We start from the raw sequence: 23,950 nt of genomic DNA, 5'->3' as shown, positions 1-23,950 counted from the left end.
TTACTGTATGGGCTAGATATCCACCAAATTTGAGCTCAGTTTGACAACGTTTACTATTTTTCAAAAATCAATGTTTCCGGATTGCTCAAAACTGCCGAATATGGTAGACCGTGGTAAAAACGCCATATCTCCCAAACCACTTGGAGTTTCTGACTCTACTTTTTTTTAAATGAAACTAGACTCAAATACCTTTCTTTTGGTATGAGTCTGGAGTCCAGGGGATGTCGGAGTCAGAACGTGTTAAATTTTGAAGTTAGAGTCAGTGTGAAAACAGAGCATGTTTTGTTGATGTTTGATGGTATTTTCTTATGTGCCTTATGTGATTGTGTTGCCTAAGTGTTTGAATGAGATTAGACGAGTCTTATATGAGAGATGAATCGAGACTTAGAACCATGATTTTCTTGAAACCTATCCTTGGACTTAAGGATTTGAAATGAGTGAAGAGTTTATGTAGAGTTGGTTAAGGAGATAGAATATAATATAGAGCATGAGTTGAGGCATGAGTTTTTGTCGTTGAGTTTCTAATCGGGATTCATTTTATGACATGAACCTTCGATGATGACGATGATCCCTGAAGACACGAGCAGAGCAAGGAAGTAAGTAACTCCACTTTGACGGGAGTTTTTGAGTAAGGTCTTCAGGTGGGCAATATTTTGAGTATACAAATATTATCCGAGCTTTCTAAAATGATTTAATGATATAATGATGTTATGAACTTATCAAATGTTTTGAGATAAATGATGTTTGAGAACTGTTTGACTTGCCAATTTTTGATGTTGAGCTTGTGTGTTACCCTCTACTGATGAGACGAATTCGGTCCTGCCACAAGCGGGATTTTGTGCACAGAGGTGACTGTGAGCCGTCTTCGGGTCGGCCGGTCACGGTACTTGAGAGGGAGGCCTACTTCTCAGTACCTTTGATGATGAGTAGTGGATGTGGTACATACATGATGAATGTTTAAACTGCGCAGTTACTTATTTATGATGTTGATTATAAAACTGCATGCACAGATTCATTGATACTAACTTATTTCTGTGTATTGCTGATGATGTGGCAAGCTTCAGACTTATAGCTCTAAGAGCACCTTTCTTGTTTTTCGGCGTTTGCCCACTGAGTATTATATACTCACGCCCTGCATGTATTTCTAAATGTGCAGGCTAAGCGAGGAGTGAGATTGGTCTGGTGCTGGTGGGGGATCGTTAGATGACGTATTTGCTTTATCGTATTTCCTTTTTATCGATAAAGTCTTGATGTGAAGTTACTTTGAATATGAATCAAGTAATATACTCACGGTTATGTGTCTCCATACATGTAACTGGTTCGCCTTTTGCTGCGATACTCTGCATATTATGTTTCCTTATGAAAAATAAGCTATACCTGTTTTGTTTTTGTTCGTGAAATTCCTGATAATTAAAAAGTTACAACGACGTTGACGATTTTACCCTTGGGTTCAATTAATAATATTTTCCTTAGCATGCTTTGATGTGAGCTTCCGCTTGATGTTCGACCTACTCTTCTATTCCTTTATTCTTTAAAAATAGTCGTATCGATACTCGTACCCCACTATCACTAGTGTCGGGATTTCGGGCTGCGACAGGGTGGTATCAGAGCAGGTCATCTGCTCTGAGTCTATTGCTTGACTGAGTTGAACCTTTGATTACTGGTATCTTTTTAACTTGAGTACTAGTCTAATTTGAATTCTTAGGCTAGTTTGAGAGAGTCAGTTTGAAACGAAACCCCAGCACCCCATCTCCTCCGGCTTAACGAGGTAAGAGGTTGATGTTGTTTCTTATTGCTTTTCTGTTAAAAGCTGAGTTTGGGTTACTAATGAGTTATGAATTGTTTTGATGACGGAATTATTTGAGATGATGGAATCTGATATGAGGCAGTTGATGTGGAATATGAGGAGGAATGTTGAGGCTAGTATAGCCGATGCCCCACCGTACCAAACGAGGACGAGTATGTTGTTGATTGAGATGTACCAAGTAAGTTTCGTCATCCATTTTCTAATGGATATGATGTTTTATATTACAGGATGCCGAGTCATATCGAGACAGCGATGCAGCGATGGTTCAGGGAGTATATCCCGGACGAGGATGACACCTTGGGTGAACTTCTGGCACACTATCACCGACGATGGAGGAGGGCTATTCCCTATGGGATCGATGGCGCGGAGGCCATTACGCTTTTGATTCCACTACTGCCACCTTTGTGGCGAGACTGGGCGACATCTTTAGTGCCCCAGTACGTAGATACTACCTGGTTGGAGGGCATCAGGTACGGAGACCTTAGTGGCTTCATCGCGACGCTGAGCCACCGTTATTTTGCTCATGGCGATCCGCCTTCACCGCCGTATGGAGAGCTTGAGGGACCAGCCCAGGGAAGGGAGCTAGTTGTTGTGCCTCCACCTCTCGAGGAGCCGATTCTGATGGCACCTCTACCCCCAGCTGATCCGATTTCAGTTTCTCTCGAGTCTGATGATCCAGAGCCGATGGTTTTCGAGCCGTACTCACCTGGGATTGAGCGTGATCCGTTTGCGTTTGTATCACTTATTCCTTCTCCCAGTGCTGATTTCCCGCCTTGGGATTTGACACCGGCGACGACACCGTTGCCATTGCCACCTGTTGAGTCGACACAGCCGATTGATTTCTACTGAGTCTGAGACGCAGCATGTTCCTTCCGACCCATATCCGAGGGTTGCCCCGCTGCCTGAGCTTGGCACTTTGGCCTTCCAGACGTACATGCACCCGATTCTATATTCACCATACCGAGACGCTCAGGAGGGAGGATCTCGGCCGGCACGCTCCGATAGTGATGAGGAGGACCCCGAGGAGGAGACTCCAGAGATGACGGTCGGCTATGGTTGGACTCAGCCACTGCAGCGTCAGACTACTGCCGATGGAGTCGATACGTGGATACCTATTCCTGAGACACCTGTCTATACTCCGATAGTGGATGAGTCAGATTATGACAGCCCGTATTGATTGAGGCGACGAGCTGGATCTCGAGAGATGATGCCTAGTGATTACGTATGTCTTGTAGACGCGTATATATGTATAGGTGCATAGTTGTTATATATATATATATATAGGTAGAGAAGCATAGTATAGTGTGTATGTGTGTATAGCATAGATCTATATATGCTTAGTATTTATGATGCTTGTATAGTTAGAGCATCATTTTGGAGTTAGGGCTTTTGTACATAAGACTTTACTTTTGTAAAAGACCTCGAGAGAGAGGCAATTTTCCATATATATATATACAAGAGATGTTTATGATTAGTGAGTTTCACTATCTTTAGCAGAGCTTTGAGAATGATGATGATGCTGATGCATGATGAAAAATGAGAAATAGAAATTGATGAGAATTTCGAACGATGATAGACGAGAAATAGACTGGATGAGAGCTTTGAGAACTTTGAGATCACAAATGAGATATAGAAGTGAAATGAGAAACGAGGATTTGTATTTTGTAAAGACGAACGGTTAGTTTAGAGATCGATAGTTATATAACTCTTTTTCCTTTTGTAGTATACCTCCGAAAAGAAGAGGGAACCAAGCATAAACCGAGAAGAAGATGAAGAAGATGAAGAAAAGGAACAGAGAAACCAACCGTTGAGATAATACGACGAGAGTTAGAGTTTTCATCGCGATTTAGGGACACGACCCTAATAGGACGGACGTGTTATGGAGACTTCATGGGATGCATAGATACTATTGACCAATAGTACTTTGAAATAGAGGTACTTTCACCGGGACCGCGCGTTTCATCGCTAGAGTAGTCGTGAGAGTAGACTTATTGAGTCCCTATCCCGCTTGGTCGTATTTAAATTTTTCTGCATCCATTTGAACTCCAACAGGAGATGAATTATTTGCTATTAAGAAATTTTTCCAGATCCACTGTGTTTGAGCCTGAGCCGTTTGTGTTGGAAATCCTTGCCCCTTGCTTAACAGTGGACAATTTATTCATTTTCCACTTAGTGGATTGTTTCTACCTCCAGTATCGATTTATTTCTATCATATCATATCTCAGTTTTTGTTCTAGATTTTGTTCTAGCTTTTGATCTTGCCTTAATTGTAACTTCTTCATTATCCTTGAAATAGCACTGGCTATTATGGAATCATTCCATTACTTGAGCTCGTCTTGTTCAAAATCAAGCATTTTTATTCATCACATCCTATTACCCTACCACATCCGAAAAGAATTAGGAATGTCTAGGTAACTAGGATGGTATAACAAGAAGAGTGTTTGGAAGAAACACAATATATGGGAGCAGCCATAGAATATAATTATTACGGGACGAGCACAACTTTTCGATTATGGATTTTCTTATATTAGCCAAGTATGCAACAAGCTAACAAATTCGAGGACGAGAAGAAGTGATGCTAAGCCAGAATAGGCAATAGCAGGTTCAAGAAGATCGAGATGATGGGTTAGAGCAGATAATGTTTTCCACGATAGTAGACTGGGATGACGACTAGTATAGATGTAGCATCGTCGTAATAATAGGGGATGTTTTATTTTCGTTACGCCCCGCAATTAGTAAGAGTTCTCGAAAGAGAAAATTTTCTTATATGCCTATATGACGATGACCAGAGAGTCTCTATGCTTGAGTAGAGTTTTGAGCTAATGTTGCATTGATAGACATGAAATATGTCTTTGACGATGAGTTATGAGAATTGAGAAAATAGTATGATGTTGAGTAAGAGTCTTATGATTCGTGAGTTATGAGAATTAGTTCTAAGGTTGATATATGTTCCCTTAGACTTATGCCGAGAAAGAGAAACCGAATAAAGAAAGAAATAGAGTTGATGATACGAGATAAGGCAATAAAACCGTAGCTGCATACGAACGTCAGTTTCGCGACTAGGTCCGGTGTGCCACATATCGAGGAGAGATGAACGAAAAAAAAAAATGTTAGAATTGCTTCGATCATGAACGAGAAGATGTCAGAATTGTTTCGATCAGATTTGAAATAAGAGGTACGAGACGATTTAACGAGTCAGAGTGCGGTTATGTGTACTGAAGCAGTAAATAGAGCATTTGATATAGAACTGGCAATACAGCCAAAGAACGTGATTTAAGCTTCAGCACCCCGAACGAATTTGAGCACGCAAACGTGCAATCCATCCTTTCCTGGATGCGGGCAAGAAGAAAAGAGAAATTGGGACGACTGAAGTCAAGATCCCAAAAAGCCGTAGCAGAGTCAGAATGCGCCACCACAATATCAGAACTGAGACAAACAGCCTTATGTTGGCCCAGCTGCCCCAGCAGCAGTTTTTCAAGGACCGCGAGGGTTATCGCCTTGTCAAAGAGCAATAAATTACATCTGAGAGAATGCAAGATGAGACAGAATAGCTGCTACACCTGCGGAAGGGTCGGGCACTACTCGAAACAGTGTTCGAATCGTCAGCAAAGTGGAAGCGGATGACGACCGAGTCAGTTTCGGCCGCAACTCAAGACGATGAAAGGAATCCTACCGCCACCTCTACCACAGCGATAACAACCAGCCTATCGACCACAACGATCAAAAAGGCAACTACCAGCCCCGCAGGCAAATCAACCGCATCATCAGAGACTGTTCGCGCTTGAGTAGAAAGCACCGGACAAGAATCGAGGAATCGTGACATATAGGCGAGTTGAAAGATGTGCCCATAGTATGTTTGTTCGACACTGAACATAGAGCTTGCTCCACAACCTCTAAAGAGTAGCCATACCCATAGACAGAATTACTACGGTTTCATCCGTATGCCCTAACTTAGAATTTAAGTTAGAATCGATTAAGCTCGAGATTAGAAATCTGAGACTGATGCATATGTGGTACTTGGATATAAATGTGAGGAATGGACTGGTTAGAAGAAAATCGTGCGAAGAAACAATGCACGGAGAGATGAATATATTTTCAGCCATTTGGCCGAGAACCAATTTCCTTCATTGGTATTGTGAGAAAATGGAAGAAGACGCCGATTATCTCGGCGCTGCAAGCAAGAAATCACTTGCGAAGAAAAGATACAACTGCGTACGTTGTATATTTTGAACCAGAGAGACGAATCCAAGGCAAATGTTGATGACGCGCCAGTCGTGTGAGATTACAAAAACGTTTTCCCTAAAACTTTACCGGGTTTTCCCCAGATCGACAGCTTGAGTTACGATCGAGTTAGAACCTAGCGCCGTACCGACGTCGAAAGCGTCGAACAGAATAACCCCCACAGAGTTGCAAGAGTTAAAGCTGCAACTCCAAGAATATCCAGATATGATTTTCTTTTCGACCCAGTGTTTTTCCGTGGAAGAGCACCAGTTCTTTTTGTTAAAAAGAAGGATGGAAACTTGAGGCTGTGTATCGATTATCGAGAGCTGAATAAAGTAACATTGAAGAATCAATATCCGTTACCCCAGATCGATGATCTGTTCGATCAACTACGAAGAGCAAGCACCTTTTTACAGATTGACTTGAGGATGGGATACTATCAGCTGAAAATACGATCGGAAGATATTTTCCAAAGACGGCATCGCGTGTGCAATATGGCATTACTATAAACTCAAAGATGTTTGGAAGAAATGCCTTTCGGTTTGACAAATGCACCAACTGTGTTCATGAATCACATGAACCGCATTTTTCGCAAATACTTAGACAAGTTTGTGTTAGACTTTATAGACGATATCCTGATTTACTCGAAGAGTAAACGAGAACGCAAAGAGCGTATGATGATCGTGTTAGAAAGATTACGAACTGAAAAGCTTTAAGCGAGGTTAGCAAATGAAAGTTCTGGCCTGAAGAAGTCAATTTTCTCGGCCATATTGTTTCTGCGAGAGGAATTAAAGTGGACCCAGCGAAAGTCCAAGCGGTACAGGAGCGGAGATCGCCAACCACACCGCACGAGATTCACAGTTTTCTGAGATTAGCAGAGTATTATCGACGTTTTATTGAGGGCTTTTCAGAAATCGCTAAGCCATTGACGCATCTGCTAAAGAAAGAAGTCAAGTCCGTCAGACGGACGAATGTGAGCGAAGTTTTCAAGAGCTGAAAAAGAGGCTCACTATAGCCCCAGTGTTAGCTATTCCAGAAGCGGATCAAGAGTATGCAGTTTATACTGATGCATCGAGAAATGGTCCAAGATGTGCACTGATGCAAGAGTGAAGAGTTATAGCGTATGCTTCGCAATAACTGAGATCACACGAGATGAGTTATCCGACGCATGATTTAGAATTAGCAGCCGTAGTGCATGCTTTGAAGATCTGGAGACACCATTCCTATGGAGCACGGTGTGAGATGTACACCGATCATAAAAGTCTCAAATATTTCTTTGAGCAAAAAGATCTGAACATACGACGAAGAAGATGGCTAGAGTTGATGAAGGACTACGATTGTGGAATAAATTATCACCCTGGGAAGGCTAACGTAGTAATTGACGCGTTGAGCAGAAAGAATCAGGGAGAGTTAGGATTTCTCCTTACTCGAGAAGAGAACCTAATCGAGGAATTCGAGAAGATGAATTTGGAGGTAGTAATACCACCACAAGCGACAGAAATAATAATTTCTGCGCTGAACGTTACCCCTGACTTACGATCGAGACTGGTCACAGCATAGAGAGTGGATGAGAAGATGGAAAGATTGCGAATAAAGTTTCGAACCGAAAAAGTAGAGAATTATGAAGAGATGACAGATAATGCCTTTTTGTTTAAAAGAGAGTGTGTATACCCGATGAAGAAGAGTTGAGGAATGAGATTATGAGCGAAGCTCATGACACCCCTTACACCACACATGCGGGCAGTATAAAGATATGCCAAGACTGAAACGACGCTTTGATAGGAGAATAAGAAGCGAGAGAGGGCATCTTTCGTAGAAGGATGTTTAACGTGTTAACACGTGAAGGCGCCACTTTGGCAACCTTATACAATTATACCTAGTAGAGACTTCCACAATAGAAGTGAGACCACTTAGCCATGAATTATAGCATCGATTAGCAAAATCGAGAAAAGAAAACTCAACAATTGAGTAATTGTGAATAGATTCTGTTGATGATAGAAACGATGATTATGTGAGTTTTTCCCTATCTCGGGGAGCATGTTATTTTCGAGTTAACAAGAACTCAAACCGAGATATATAGGACCTTATGATATGTATTAGAGTAAATAGGCCATGTAGCCTATAAACTAGCGTTGCCTCTGAGCTTCGCGAACGTCCATGACGTTTTCCATGTTTCTCAATTGAGAAAGTTCGTGTTTAATCCAAAACACGTCATCTATCAAGAAGAAGTGTCCCTGGAACCAGTTTTGAGCTACGAAGAGATAGACCTGATGCTATACTGGACTGGAAGATCCAATAATTGAGGGACGAATCGATTCCTTTGATGAAAATCCAATGGAGATATTATAGTTAAGAAGAATCAACATGGGAAGTTGAAGAGAAGATGAAAAAGAAGTACCCAGAGCTTTTTCCCGAAGTAGAATAACTCAAATTTCGGGACGAAATTTTTTTTAAGGGGGGTAGGATGTAACACCCCGTACTTTTCCTCATGTTGTGAGATAGTGTCTTAACACTAATAAGAGTACCGAGATGTCGAATTACGAGACTACTTTTTTTTATGAGTAGATAAGACAGATTGTCTTTTAAATAGAGATACGAGAGAGTAAACCGATGATGGAATTAGAGTAATGAGATTTGAAAAATGAGTTGAGATGGAGATGCTGATTGAATTGAGCTGAGATTTTATTTTATTTCCAACTACCGGGGATAGAGTTACCGGATACGGAATTGTTAAAGATTGACTGTCCTATTAAGAAAAATAGGAATACTGAGTTGGAAATAGAGTCGAGGAAGAAAGAGTGAGAAACCTAGATATATAGAGTCGGTCAGAGAGACGTCTAGCTTATTTGAGCCTGCCGACTATTTTGATGTGATGTTATGTGAATTTACATGACTGAATGATTATGTGATTTTTGTGATATGTGTCATTATGACCAAGTTGTTATGATTTTTGTTTTGAGACCTTAGCACTTGGAATTTTTATTTAGTTTCCAAAGACAGTGCAGTTTATTTTTATCGAGAAATCGAATGATGCCGGTTTATGAAAATTTTTCCGAGCATAATATTTTTAAATTATTTTTCTTCCTACGAAGAGGAATATTATATATATGTGAGTGCACTAATATGAGTGCTATAATTATTATTTTGGTCACATGAATATTTATGATGTGGTATTTTATTAATGAGTGACTTTACCATAGTTTTGTGATTTTATTTGATCACCTTTCACACACTTTATTTAATTACCCATACCATATGTTATATGCCTAAATTTTGCTAAGTATAGAATTGAGAGAGTAGAGAGTACATTAGAGAGAGTGTAGAGATTAGTGAGAGGAAAGTGTAGAGATTTGAGAGAGAAAGAAGAGATTAGAGTGAGAAGATGCATTAATTGCATATATTCTCTAAGATTTTCAAATCTTAGCCAAGATCAATTTCATATCTTGCAAATATTTCTCTCACCTTTCCTTCACCCCAATTTCGATCTCTCTCCCTCTCCCTCATCTCTCACTTCACTTTCCACCATTTTTCCTCCATTGATGCACCTTCGGAGCTTCACAAAATCACACCAAAAACACAAATCACCCTCTAAATCTTACACTAAACACTTCCATCTCCTTAGATTCAAGAAGATCCATGGAGATTCAATCTTGAAGTTAGAAAGAGAAAGTTTGGTTTTGAGTGTAAGTTTGGGTAAGTGAGTTTTGAATTCATAGATTAGACTTGTATGAGTTTGTATGTGAGTTTATTTGAAGGATTGGAGCAAGAAATCACCCCCTCCCTTTTCCTTCAAATTTTCGAAAAAAATGGGTATCTTACCCTTCAAAAATTTTTCTTCTTCTTTCCTTGAATTGAGGTGAGAAAAGTGATCTATGTGATGTTTGGTGATGATTAGCATGTGTTTTGAAAAGCTATGCTTTGTGATGTAAAAATTTGGTTGAGTTAGTTTACCCCAATTTGGGAATTTTTGAGTTGATGATCAAGGTGATGAATTGATGATGTATATGAGTCTATGAGATGTATATGATGATGATTGATGGAGTAAATTGAGTATATGTTGTCAAATGATGATTTTGATATGAGTTAGTTTACTAAAATTAGGGCTATGTGCATCTATGCTCAAATTGGTGAATTGATGGTTTATATGTGAGTTAAATGGGTTAAGATTGATAGATATATGATGAGATTAAAGATCCATGTGAGTTTATAAAATTTCAAAGAGTTTAGTTTAATAAAAATTAGGACTTTCTTGTCTATGTGTTTAATAAGTGTTTTGGCTTAAGATATATGAAATTGAGCATGATATTAGTGTTTTAATATGTTTGATTAAGTCTAATGTAAGCTAAGTAAAATTTTGACTTGAGTTAGTTTATGAGAGTTTTTGAGTTTTCATATTTGAGAAGTCATCGATTGTTTAAATGTGGTCTATTTTGATCTATGACCATTATGTGAAAGATGTCATGCTTTTGTTGAGAATTTTATGTTGATATATGAGTTTTTCACTAGAGTTAGTTTACATGATAAAAAGGGAAATATAGGTGTAAAATGAGTTACATGATGTATGGAGTCAATAATGAATGATTGAGTGTTTTTGAGCATGAGATTGAGAAGAGGATTTGATTGATACGTTGTTGAAACGTTTCCCTTGAGATTTGAGTTAAGATGTAAAAGAGGAGAGTTAATTTGAGTATGATGAGTTTTATAATGTGTTTGAATGTTTTTAAGTGTTATATATGTTTAGGATGAGCTTTGATTGGTTTTCTTTGAAGGAATGTTGATGTGAGCATTTAAGAGTTGGGAATGAATTTTTGGTGATTTTTCGTAGGCTACTGACCTACTGTGATCGACGGTTTGTCGATGTCAAAAAGCTTTGAAAATTTTACAGAATGTCCCTACATGAGTCTTGAGCACCTCTGTAAAATCTCAACTCATTTGGATTTGATTTACTATTTTTATAAAATGCAAAACCAAATCTGCACATTTCTGCCGGGAATTTCAGAGAACAGGGGACAAAGTCATTCATTTCAGTAGCTTCCTGTGTGATCTAGCTTTCCAAATTTTTATGGTATCAACCTTACTGTATGGGCTAGATATCCACCAAATTTGAGATCAGTTTGACAACGTTTACTATTTTTCAAAAATCAATGTTTCCGGTTGCTCAAAACTGCCGAATATGGTAGACCGTGGTAAAAACGCCATATCTCCCAAACCACTTGGAGTTTCTGACTCTACTTTTTTTTAAATGAAACTAGACTCAAATACCTTTCTTTTGGTATGAGTCTGGAGTCCAGGGGATGTCGGAGTCAGAACGTGTAAAATTTTGAAGTTAAGTCAGTGTGAAAACAGAGCATGTTTTGTTGATGTTTGATTGTATTCTCTTATGTGCCTTATGTGATGGTGTTGCCTAAGTGTTTGAATGAGATTAGACGAGTCTTATATGAGAGATGAATCGAGACTTAGAACCATGATTTTCTTGAAACCTATCCTTGGACTTAAGGATTTGAAATGAGTGAAGAGTTTATGTAGAGTTGGTTAAGGAGATAGAATATAATATAGAGCATGAGTTGAGGCATGAGTTTTTGTCGTTGAGTTTCTAATCGGGATTCATTTTATGACATGAACCTTCGATGATGACGATGATCCCTGAAGACACGAGCAGAGCAAGGAAGTAAGTAACTCCACTTTGACGGGAGTTTTTGAGTAAGGTCTTCAGGTGGGCAATATTTTGAGTATACAAATATTATCCGAGCTTTCTAAAATGATTTAATGATATAATGATGTTATGAACTTATCAAATGTTTTGAGATAAATGATGTTTGAGAACTGTTTGACTTGCCAATTTTTAATGTTGAGCTTGTGTGTTACCCTCTACTGATGAGACGAATTCGGTCCTGCCACAAGCGGGATTTTGTGCACAGAGGTGACTGTGAGCCGTCTTCGGGTCGGCCGGTCACGGTACTAGAGAGGGAGGCCTACTTCTCAGTACCTTTGATGATGAGTAGTGGATGTGGTACATACATGATGAATGTTTAAACTGCGCAGTTACTTATTTATGATGTTGATTATAAAACTGCATGCACAGATTCATTGATACTAACTTATTTCTGTGTATTGCTGTGATGTGGCAAGCTTCAGACTTATAGCTCTAAGAGCACCTTTCTTGTTTTTCGGCGTTTGCCCACTGAGTATTATATACTCACGCCCTGCATGTATTTCTAAATGTGCAGGCTAAGCGAGGAGTGAGATTGGTCTGGTGCTGGTGGGGGATCGTTAGATGACGTATTTGCTTTATCGTATTTCCTTTTTATCGATAAAGTCTTGATGTGAAGTTACTTTGAATATGAATCAAGTAATATACTCACGGTTGTGTGTCTCCATACATGTAACCGGTTCGCCTTTTGCTGCGACACTCTGCATTTTATGTTTCCTTATGAAAAATAAGCTATACCTGTTTTGTTTTTGTTCGTGAAATTCCTGATAATTAAAAAGTTACAACGACGTTGACGATTTTACCCTTGGGTTCAATTAATAATATTTTCCTTAGCATGCTTTGATGTGAGCTTCCGCTTGATGTTCGACCTACTCTTCTATTCCTTTATTCTTTAAAAATAGTCGTATCGATACTCGTACCCCACTATCACTAGTGTCGGGTTTTCGGGCTGCGACAGCTCCGTTCGGGCTCTCTTCTGGCTGGCCGGCTTTAGTTTTCTCCGGTCGGCCTCATGTCTTCTCTTTCTCCATCTGATTTTCCCCCGCTCTCGGTTTCTTTTGCTGCGCCGCCTAAGGTTTCTCAACCACTTGTCCAAAACCCTAGGATCTTTGCGAAATCGGCTGGAATGGTTTCACCGCTGTTTCTCCTATCGTTACAATGCATGGAACCTCAGTCGATCAGGCTGAGGTAACTTTTGATTGGAGTTTCTTCTCAGCTTTTGCTAATGGTAGGGCTCCGCCGCCTTTGCTGAAGGAGGTACAAGTTTCTAGGGTTCCTTCTAATCGGGATAACGTGGGATCGGTTCATGATCGTTTCTATCAGTCTGCGATGACTAAGGTTATGGAGTCGATCCCCGGTGATCTTCCATTCAAGAACTCCTTAATGGTGGAGCCTTCTTTCTCTCATGGATTTCAGATTTGCAATAATAGGGTTTTGATTTCGGATCCGGTCTTATTTGGCTCTTCAACGCCGCTAGTTATTGCGAAGCTCCCAGCCACCTCTTCTGGTGCCTTGTTGGTAGGTTCGTCGGCGTCAACCTTTGCTTGGCGGCTGGAGCAGGTTTTCACCGGTCTGTACAGCGCCCAGGGTAAGGGACTTGGCAGTGAAGTTGCAGAGTCCAGAGCTGAGTCTACTCTGGTTCCAGAGCTGCCCTTGCTTTTGGACAGAGCAGAGAAGGAACGGAGTCCAGAGCTATTTTAGCTCTGCTGCTAGAGCAAACTCTTCAGAGCCGTTCCTGCTCTGTCATCAGAGCAGAGCCCACCAGACTTTTAGAGCAGATTGACCCCCTTCGTCAGAGCAAGGGATTTACGGAGGCCAGCTCTTCTTTTGCGCTGACGGCAGAGCAGCTTCGACCAACAAGCTTGGCTCTGACTTAGAGTCTCCCTGGAGTGGGTTTCTTCCCCGGCGGGGTTTCAACGAGTTCTACTTCCAGTACCTTGGGAGTGCAGTCGTCTGCAGGGTTTACTGTTGTTTTCACTTCGGAAATGATGGGGAATGTTAGTGCTCCTCTTCCTAAAGGTAAGACTTTTGCGAATTCCCTCAAAGCTGGCTCAGGACGTCCTGCTGATGTCCCCGCTCATAATTTTACGGTTCTGAAGCCTGGCATGTTGGTGGACCACCCATGCTTGTTGCTTTCTTCTGCTTTCCGGCAAAGGCAGATTAAGTCCTTCCAACATTCTCTTCATGGTCAAATGTTTCTCAGGAAGGGTGAGGCACCATGTTTTGCCGTGGATCTTTTTTCAGAGCTCTTTGCCATTTGGAAGCTGTCGTGTGCTTGGGAGGTTATTCCTTTGGGCAAGGGCTATTTAACTTTGAAGTTCACCTCTCCCGAGGACTTTGCAGTTGCTTTTGCTAAAACTGCTTGGCGTCTTCGTGTCGGGATTCTCTTTTTGCAAGACTGGACTCTGAATTTCATTCCTAATAAGCTGGAGTCCTCCACGGCACAGGTTTGGGTTCGTATCTTTAATTTACCTCATGAGTTTTGGCATCCTGAAGTTTTGGTTGGTATTGCTAAGCATGTGGACACCCCTTTACTTGTGGATGGTATGTCTGGGAGGGCTTCGGTGGGTTATTTCACTAGAGTGCTTGTTGAGATGAATTTAGCTCTGCCGATTCCCGATTTTCTTGATGTGCAATGCGATGAGGACATTTTTGAAATTGAGTTTAAATATGAGGATTTGCCTTCTTTCAGCTATCTTTGCTCTACTATTGGCCATTCTACTGAGAATTGTAGGAAACTCTGTTTGGAGACGGACGTTGATCCATCTTCTCCGACTCAGCTGGCAGAGCAGAATGTGGGTAGGCGTGGTAGGCGACGCAGGGCTAGGTCTAGGCGCAGATGTGCCAGGAGCCGGACTGTTGGGCGGACACATTCTATGGATCCTCTAGATGGCAGAGCTGAGCCGAATGAGTTGCCGGTTGTCTCATCGGGAATGAAGGAGAACACTACCATATCTCAGGAGGTTCCTTCGGAGGAATCTCTTCGCACTCCTGTTGCTGTTTCATCGGATATCTCCACGTTCAACTCCTTTGAGGCTCTTGATGATGGGATGGAGACGGAGTTAGGGAAGGGGCCGAATGATATGAGTATCATCAAATACTCTACTTTGGTTCATTTGGAAAGATCTTCTGCTATTGTGCGCTCCCTAAACAAGAGTATTGATGCTGTGATAGTGGATGTGGATATCTCTGGCTCGAACTCTTTGGTTGGTTCTTCTTCCCAGAAGAAGACCTTGCAACCGGTGCAGAATGCGGTCACTGGTACTCTTGTGTCCGGCTCGCAGCGAACCTTGGGCCCACCTTCTCCTCACCCGAAGAATGTTTTGGCTGCTCGTCCTCCTTTACCTCAGGGTCGGGGTGGGAGGGGTGGGCGGACTTCGTCGGCCACTGTCTCGAGCAGGTATAACTATGTTTCTTTTAGGAGCTCTTCCTCGACAGAAGGAGTTTTTATTGATCCTCCTGGGAAGAAAGGGGGGAATAAGCCTATTATGACAGCTCGGCGGGGTTGTTCCCCGGAACCTGTGGAATTCTTGGAGAAAGTTGCTGCTGCTCAATCGGCTGGCGCAGTGATTCAAAATTTCACCATTGAGTCTTCAATTTCTAGAGCCTTACAGAGAATGTCAGATGTCGCTGCTAGAGCCTCTCCGTAGAGATTGGGGGATGATGAGGCTGACATTGATGTTGATCCTCTTCAGGAGGATGACCTTCTTCCAATTTCCCAATGAATTTGCTGTGTTGGAATATCAGAGGCATCTCTTCGTCTATGCCTCTTCTTTCCCAGTACTGCAGCACTTATAGACCGAGTTTCCTTGGTGTTCTCGAGCCTAAATCTCGGTTCTCTGGTATTCCGAGTTCTTATTGGCATTCTTTGCATCTCTCCCTAGTTCATCAGAATGATCGTGGCAGACGTCGTTCTAATATCTGGGTCTTTGCTGATCCCTCTTTGACTCCGGATGTGGTTTTCTCCTCTTCTCAGGTTGTGATTCTTAGATGCTCTATCATTGGGGATTATCTGCACGATTGCTTTCACGCATGCTTCCTGTGATTACACTGAGCGTCGCCAGCTCTGGCTGGATGTAGATCCTTTCATGGTGGGTTCTTTTCTTATGATTGGTGATTTCAACGCGGTCTTGGGTGCTCATGAGCGTCGGGGTCGTAGGAACCCGGCTTCTAGGCCTTGCTCTGAGTTTCGTGCTTTCATTGAGGATCACGACTAGAGTCAGTCTGATTCCTCTAGTCCTTTCTTCACTTGGACGGATCGGCATAGGTTCTCTTCTCCGATTGAATCTGTTCTGGATAGAGCCCTTTTCTCTCAGGATTTCTCAGATGTTTGGTATTCTGCCTCTACGCTGGTTCTCCCTAGGCTGGTGTCCGATCACTCTCCTATTCTTTTGAGATGCCAGGATACGGCCTCTACCCTTGCAGGTCGTCGGTTTCGATTCCTGAATATGTGGTGCTCTCATGAGGGCTTTTTGGATCAGATTCGTGCTTCTTGGTCTTCGCCACTGGATTACCTTTGTCCTATGGTCTGTGTGATGAAAAAGCTGAAACGTCTTCGCCCGACTCTCAAGGCCTGGAACCGGGAAACCTTTGGGAACTATGATACTGCCCTAGCTGAGCTGCAGCAGGATTTGAGTCTCCTTCAAGAGGGAATTGATGAGCAGGGCTACACGAATGATCTTTTTGACCAGGAGGTTAGTATGCAGGCTCGCATTAGCACGATTCTCTTGAGGAAATCTGAACACCTGCGACAGGAAAGTCGGGTCTGTTAGCTTTCTGACGCTGATAGAAATACCCGTTTATTCCATTCTATGGTGAAATGGCGTCGTTCAAGCCAAACCATCAAGAAGCTTAGTATCGATGGCGTTATTTCGGAAGATCCAGTCACCATGGCGGCTCATGTGGTTCGGTTCTATGAGGATCTTTTTACGGAGCCGAGTTCTGGGGTTGTGGACAGATCCTGGGTCTCTGGTTACATTCCCTCTTCTGTCACTGCGGCTCATTCTGCTTTCCTTACTACGTTCCCTTCCGCTGAGTATATTCGCTCGGTGGTCTTCTCGATGGATGGGAATAGTGCTCCTTGCCCGGATGGTTTTAATGGTGCCTTCTTCCAGCATTCTTGGGAGGTGGTGGGAGAGGATATGGTTGCCGTGGTGAGGCGTTACTTCTCTCTTCGGTATCTTCCTCACGGGCTTAACTCCAATCTTCTTTGCCTTCTTCCCAAGAAAGCGGATGCGGTTCTTGTTTCGGATTACCGGCCTATTATTCTTGGTAATTTCTTTTTCAAAGTCATCAATAAAATTCTAGCCTCTCGGCTGAATTCGGTGGCGGCTGAGATTGTTTCTGCTAATCAGTTTGGCTTTATTTCGGGACGTTCTTTTCAGGAGTGTATTCTGCTTGCTTCTGAAGGTGTCAACTGCATGGAACGTTCGATTTAGGGGAGGAATATGGCCCTCAAGGTCGACATCCGGAAAGCCTTTGATACTTTAAGTTGGGAGTTTGTTGATGTCGTTTTGAATAGCTTTAGGTTCCCTCTTCTTTTCCGTCAGTGGATCAGCGTCATCTTCCAGTCGGCTAGGATTTATGACCTCTTTAACGGGGAGCATCACGGGTTCTTTAGCTGCTCCCATGGGGTTCAGCAGGGTGATCCTTTATCTCCAATTTTGTTTGCTTTAGCTGAGGAGGTTTTGAGCCGTCTTCTTTTGGATGCTGCGGATAGGGGCTTCATTGGCCGTATGAGGATGTCTCGTTCGCTGCTTTTCCCTTCCCATCTCCTGTATGCCGATGATGTTCTTTTATTTTGTAAAGCTGACAGATGCAGTTGCAGGATGATTGAGTCTATCCTGCAGATTTATGCTAACGTCTCGGGTCAATACTGCAATAAAGCCAAATCCACCGTCTTTTTTGGCAAAGGGGTTTCTCTTCAGTTACGTTACCGGCTTCAAAGGGATTTGGGTTTCTACCCTGGTTCCCTGTCTTTCGTCTATTTGGGGGTACCTGTCTTCGCTGGCCGTGCCTCTTCTGCTCGTCTGGCTTGCATTCGGGACCGCATCATTGCTCATTTTCCTAAGTGGCAAGGCATGCAACTGTCTATGGCTGGTCGCATCTGTCTGGTCACCTCGGTAATTCAGAGCGCAGCTGTTCATAGCATGTTGATCAATAAGTGGCCGGCTAAGCTGCTTCATGACCTGGATCATGCTTGTCGGTCCTTTATTTGGACGGGCAGCACCACTTCTAAGCCACGATTTTCAGTGGCTTGGAATAGAGTTTGTGCTCCGAAGGAGTTTCATGCTTAGGTTGGGGTGGTTGTTGATCACTTCTGATTCCTTGGGTTTCCAGCTGTTCCGGCAACGTTATTTGGATTCGTGTCTGCGGCCTCGCTCTTCTTGGTTTTTTTCTACGATTTGGCTGGGTTCGCGGGAGTCCATTCGCACTTTGATCAGCGACACGTATTGTTCTATCGGTTCTGGCTCTTCTATTTTGTTCTGGATGGATAGCTGGCTTGGCTACCGGCTGTAGATAGGATTGGGGTCTCAGCTGTGGATTATCAGTTTCTCACGCAGCCTATTTCGGACTATTATTTTGATGACACTTGGCACTTCACTCTAGATTTCGTGCAGGCTTTTTCGAACACTGTTGTTGACATAGTGTCGGTTCCTATCAGTGGTGGGGAGGATCGCCGGGCTTAAACTCATTCTCACTTTGGAGATGTCTCTTCTGCGATTGCCATGGATCATGTTCGACCCAGTTACCCGGAGGTGGATTGGGGCAAGTAGATTTGGGTACCGTTTATTCCGGTGCGTCGGTCCATTGTGACTTGGCGGGTTATTATGGGCAGGTTCCCTACGGCCAGTTCTTTGAGTCGCTCTGGGTACATTGGTCCGGGTTGGTGTCCTCTGTGCAGGAATACGAGCGAGGATATCAGTCATCTTTTTCGGGAGTGCGAGGTTGCTAGACAGGTTTGGGGTTCCCTTTTCACTTGGTTCAGGATGGATGGTTCGTCGTCTCAGGAGATTGGGAGCTTCATCATTTGGGCTATTAAAAGGCCAGTGAGCAAGCAGGTGAACAACCTTTGGCGGGTTGGTGTTTTGTCTGCCATTTGGAGTCTCTGGAATCTCAGGAACAGAGCTATTTTTGATGAGGCTCCGGTTTCCGCTGTGGCTCTGGTTGTTCAGGTCAAAGCCTTCATCTTGGAAGCCTCTCGTATCAGCCTGGGGGAGATGGCTAATTCTGTTGAGGAGCTTCTTATTCTTCATGGTCTTGGGGTGCCGGGTAGACCTCGTCGCCCTACTTCCTACATCTATATGTTTTGTCTTCCCTCTCCTCATCCATGGAGAAAGATTAATATTGATGGCTCGGTTCATGGCTCCCCTTCCCTTATTCATGCTGGAGGGGTTTTTCGTGATTCTTCGTCTATTTTGGGGTGCTTCCATTTCTCTGCAGGCCGTGGTTGGGCATTTGAAGCGGAGCTTCTTGCCCTCATCATTGCTCTTGAGCAGATTGTGGTTCAGGGTTGGGACTATGTGTGGATTGAGACGGACTGCACTTACATGGTCGATCTCCTCCGTTCGCGTTCCCACACGGTTCCTTGGAGATTCTTCAGCCGTTGGCGGAAGGTACTTTCTTCCATTGCTGAGCTTCATATTATCATCACTCACATTTACAGGGAAGGGAATCGTGTTGCTGACTTCATGGCCTCTTCGGTGGTGGAGGATGGAATCTGGCCTTTTGCGATCCCGGATATTCTTTAATTGGTTAGCGATGACAGAAGAGGCCTGCCTTATGTTCGTATTGTCCTTTAATTGTGTTGTGCTTTCCAGGGAAGTTACTGTCCTTTTCTTGGTTTTTGTTTTCGGTTCCCTTTGGTTTTTGGTTTTGGTTTTTGTTCTTTGGTTTCCTAGGTCTGCTGGTCTTGGGTGGTGGTCCCTTCTTTGCGTGTCTCCGAGCTACTACCATGCTTTGGTTTAGCGTTGGCTCCCGGGGCTCTGGCTTGTGTTGGGTTCTGGTGGCTGGCCTGGTCCTTAAGTCCAGCGCATTCCTGGGGTGATGCAAGGAGTCTAAGGTTTTGGGAGGCAACGGATTGATCAGCTTTCCTTGAAGTGATTTGTCCGGTAGATGCTAGCAGGAGTGTCATCATTACAATAGGCTTATTATCTCTGGTTTGTATGGTTTGATTGTTCTGAACTCTTGGTCTCTGCTCCTATGATGGTCGTACCGTTATGAGCATGGGGAACCTCGCGGGAAGTCTTTGTTTACCCCAACTACTTCATCCCGTGAAGATGACCTTCAATGTGATTTATTGTTCTGAACTCTTGGTCTCTGCTCCTATGATGGTCGTACCGTTATGAGCACGGGAAACCTCGCGGGAAGTCTTTGGTTACCCCAACTACTACATCCCGTGAAGATGGCCTTCAATTTTAAGTTTGAGATTCATAAAAGTAATTGCATTAGAAGACTCACTGCTAGCGGAGAATCGGGTCTGACGGATTGGTTGTTTTTCTTGATGTTGCTTCTCTGGACCTTGCTCTGCACTTTTCTCGTGGTTTACGGTTCTTAAGGCCTGGTCTGGTTTGAGTTGGTTTGGTGGTGGAGCCTCTTGGAGCCTTTGCTGTTCCGGAGGATGTGTTGGGGTTTGCGTGATCGGACTGGAGTGGTGATCTTCCCTTGGCTAGCGTCCCTAGGGGGGAGGCTTTCTGTTCTATCGTTTTTCTTTTTACTTGGTGGTTTTTGCGCTTTGGTTTGCTTTGTCTGTTCTTTTTTCGCTTCTTGGTTGGCAGGTGTGTGCGCGTCTGCTCTGGCGCTGTTCTGGGGTTCGGGTCATTGCTCTGCTCTGGTTCTTTGGTGTTTGCGGGCTTGCTTTGGATCTGCCAGAGTTGCCGGTCGGGTCTGCTCTGGATCGGCTGGTCAGCTCTGGCTCTGGTCAGCTCTACAACTGGAGGTCGGTTCTGCTTGCTCTGGAGGTCTGCGCTACTCTGGAGTTTTGCTCTGCTCTGGAGGCCAGCTCAGCTCTGGAGTCATCTCTGCTCGGCTCAGGAGTTTAGCTCTGCTCTGGAGGTCGGCTCTGCTCTGCTCTGGAGGCCTACTCTACTCTGGAGGATCGGCTCTGCTCTGCTCTGCTCAGGAGGTCAGCCTTGCTCTGGCGGTCAACTCTGCTTTGAAGGTTTGCTCTACTCTGGAGGTCAGCTCTAGGGGTCAGATATGCTCTGTAGCTCTGCTCTGCTCTGGAGGTCGGCTCTGCTCTGAAGGTATGCTCTGCTCTGGAGTAAGCCTTACTCCAGAGTCAGCTCTACTCTCAGCAGCACTGGCCCGCCTGCTCTGGCCATGCTGCTCTGCTCTGGCGCTTGCTCGGGCCATGCCGCTCTGCTCTGGCGAGGACTGCTCTGTCTGCTCGTCCCATGGCATGGTCTGCCCTGGAGTTGTCTAATCTGGCGTTGTATGCTCTGACTGCGTTTGCTTTAGTTGTGCAGCCTTGCATGCAGGGATGGCTAGCGCTTCCTTGTATGGTTTTGGCTTTGCGCTGTTTGCCCGTTTTTTAGCTTGTGTTTTTGTTGTTTTTTACGTTCTTTTCGGCTTCCTTTTTTGAGGCATTTTTCTTGTTTGCGCCTGTGCTCTCATGGGTTTTTCTCAAACTTCCTTTTTTCAATGAAATTTCCATTTGAGCAGGTAGCCTTTTGAGGTTGGATGTTTATATTTTGAACTTATCGGGAAATAGACTCTCGGCTATATGTCTTCATACATATAGCCTGATCACATTTTGCTGCGAGACTCTGTAAATTATAAACCTTTGTATATTTTTAACTATGTCCGCTTTGTAAACTTTGTCGAGAATCCTTGTACTTTTGAACTTATGAAGCCGATAATATTTGTGTCTTTGAGATGATGTTATTGATGTTCATCTTTGCATGTTTTGTTGTGAGCTTCCGCTTGTTATTTGATCTAGTTCTTCCTTCTTTACTTCATTATGTTATTTAGTCGTATCGATACCCGGTCTACGCTATCACTGGCTAGACGTCGGGCTGCGACAGAGTGGTATCAGAGCAGGTCGTCTGCTCTGAGTCTATTTCTTGATCGAGTCGAAACCCTTGATTTAATCTATTCTTGGATTGAGTCTAGTCTAACTTGAATTCTTAGGCTAGTTTGAAAGTTAAGTTTGAGAGTGAGTTTGAATCCAGAACCCCAGCACCTCTATCTCCTCCGGCTTATCTAGGTAAGAGGTTACTGTTGTTCTTTATTGCTTTTATGATGAGAGTGAGCATGCATTACTAATAAGTTATGTATTGTTCCGATGGGCGGATGTGACTGAGACGATGGATCGTGTTATGTGCAAGCGATATTTCTATATGAAGGAATATCAGTGACCGTTGTCCCAATAGGGTACCAACAAGAATGAGCATGTTGTCGATGTGAGATATACCAAGTAAGTTTCGGTACCTTAGTTCATAACAATTGTTATTTCTTCCTTGCAGGAGAGAGAGCCCGACAATTGAGATAGTACGAAGAGAATTTAGAGATTTCATTAGAATTATAGGGATAACTTAGAGAAGTTTCTAGGAATCTATCACAGACGTTGGCTTAAGGCTTTTCAGTTTGGAGATTGACAGCGTCAAGGGTGCTCTACACTTGTTGCCACTACTACCGCTGAAGTAGCAAAAATAGAGAGCTTTCCTAATATCGAAGTTTGTTGACAAGACACTGATAAGGTTAACGTACTATAGAGACCTTAGGGGATGCGTAGATACTCTTGAACACTAGTACTTTATAATAGAGGTATTTTCCCCGGGATCGCGTTTATTGTCGCTAGATTAGTTTATGAGCGTGGACTCACTGAGCCTTTACCCTATTATGATCATATTTCAATCTTTATTGCGCCCATTTGAGCCCATGCTAGAGCCCGAGCCGTTTGTACTCGAGTTGATTTTTGCTACATCCCATTGTTTCAAGCCTGAGCCGATTGTGTTGGAGATCTTTACTTTGATGCTGGAGATTAATTCATTTTTTGTTTGGTCGATTGTCCCTTTTTCCGGTATTGATTTGCTTTCATTATATTATATCCCAATTTCTGTTCTAGTTTCTATTCCAGCGTCTGATTTTACACTGATTGTGACTTCTTCATCTATTCTTGAGACAGCACCGGTTTGTTATGGAATCCTTCCTCTACTTGAACTCGCTTTTATAAGTTTTAGGCATTTTTATTCATCATATCTGATTTCCTACCATACCCGACATTAGTTAGGGATGTCTAGGTAACTAGGACGGTATATATAGCGAGAATGATGATACGTAGAAAGACTGATTCACGAGAATAGTTGGTAGGATACATATAATACGGGACGAGAGCAACTAGCAGACCATGGATCCTCTTCCATCAGCCACCCGTGGAGAAAGCTAACCATTTTGAGGACAAGAAGAAGTGATGCCGAGTCAGATCAGGCAATAGCAGATTATGAGGAGGATCGAGAAGACGGTTTAGATCAGATGATGAGTTTCACGATTGGAGATTGAGATGATGATTAGTATAGACGTAGCATCGCAGTAGTATTAGGAGTGTTCCTTTTGATGAACAATTACCCCACATTTCACGAAAGAGGCCTCACAAGAGGCAATTTTCTATAAAGGTATATATATGAGATGATGTTGAGATGGTCTTCAGATTTTTTATGAGCTTTCTTTTATACGCTCTAATTATATAATGCCTGTATATGAACAGTGTTTAACATGGATTATGATCATAAGGATATAATTTTAGCAATAAGAAATGGTGTTTGTTAACCTTAAGCAAGGATAGAAAACAGTAGCAGAATATGATCGAGAATTCTGCGACTTAGCCCGTTATGCGCCATATCGGGTAGATACTGATGAGAAAATGTCTGATTTGTTTTGTTCCAGGACTAAAGCAAGAGTTTAGGATTGTGTTGGCAAGTCAAAGCGCACTGACTTACGCGGAGGCCTTGAATAGGGCACTCGACATGGAACTAGCCATGCAACCAGACATAACTGCACAAAAGCCAATACTCCAGGCGACCCCAATCACACAAGGACAAGTCAAGCGATAGTTAGGTAGACCAAATGTTCCACCACAAGGGCCTCAAGGAGCACCACCATGTCCTAAGTGTCACAAGCTACACTTAGGAGTATGTAGAGCTGGAACCAATAGCTGCTTCACATGCGGGAGAATCGGCCATTACTCCAACCAATGTCCCAATCGTCAGCAA

At 43.0% G+C, this 23,950-nt stretch overlaps 1 protein-coding gene across 1 annotated transcript; it reads left to right on the top strand.

Moving 5' to 3' along the window:
• The first annotated feature begins 271 nt into the window (after nt 1–271).
• On the top strand, nt 272–2,656 carry LOC130994190 (uncharacterized). Its single transcript, XM_057919223.1, has 2 exons — nt 272–641; nt 1,157–2,656. The coding sequence occupies exon 2, from the start codon at nt 2,036–2,038 to the stop codon at nt 2,654–2,656; it is 621 nt and encodes a 206-aa protein (XP_057775206.1). The 5' UTR covers nt 272–641; nt 1,157–2,035.
• Nucleotides 2,657–23,950: the final 21,294 nt, after the last annotated feature.

The sequence above is a fragment of the Salvia miltiorrhiza genome, chromosome 7 (assembly GCF_028751815.1).
Source record: "Salvia miltiorrhiza cultivar Shanhuang (shh) chromosome 7, IMPLAD_Smil_shh, whole genome shotgun sequence".
Lineage (NCBI taxonomy): Eukaryota > Viridiplantae > Streptophyta > Magnoliopsida > Lamiales > Lamiaceae > Salvia > Salvia miltiorrhiza.
The sequence above is the reverse complement of the archived record's forward strand: the minus strand, read 5'-3'. Positions and strand labels throughout refer to the sequence as shown.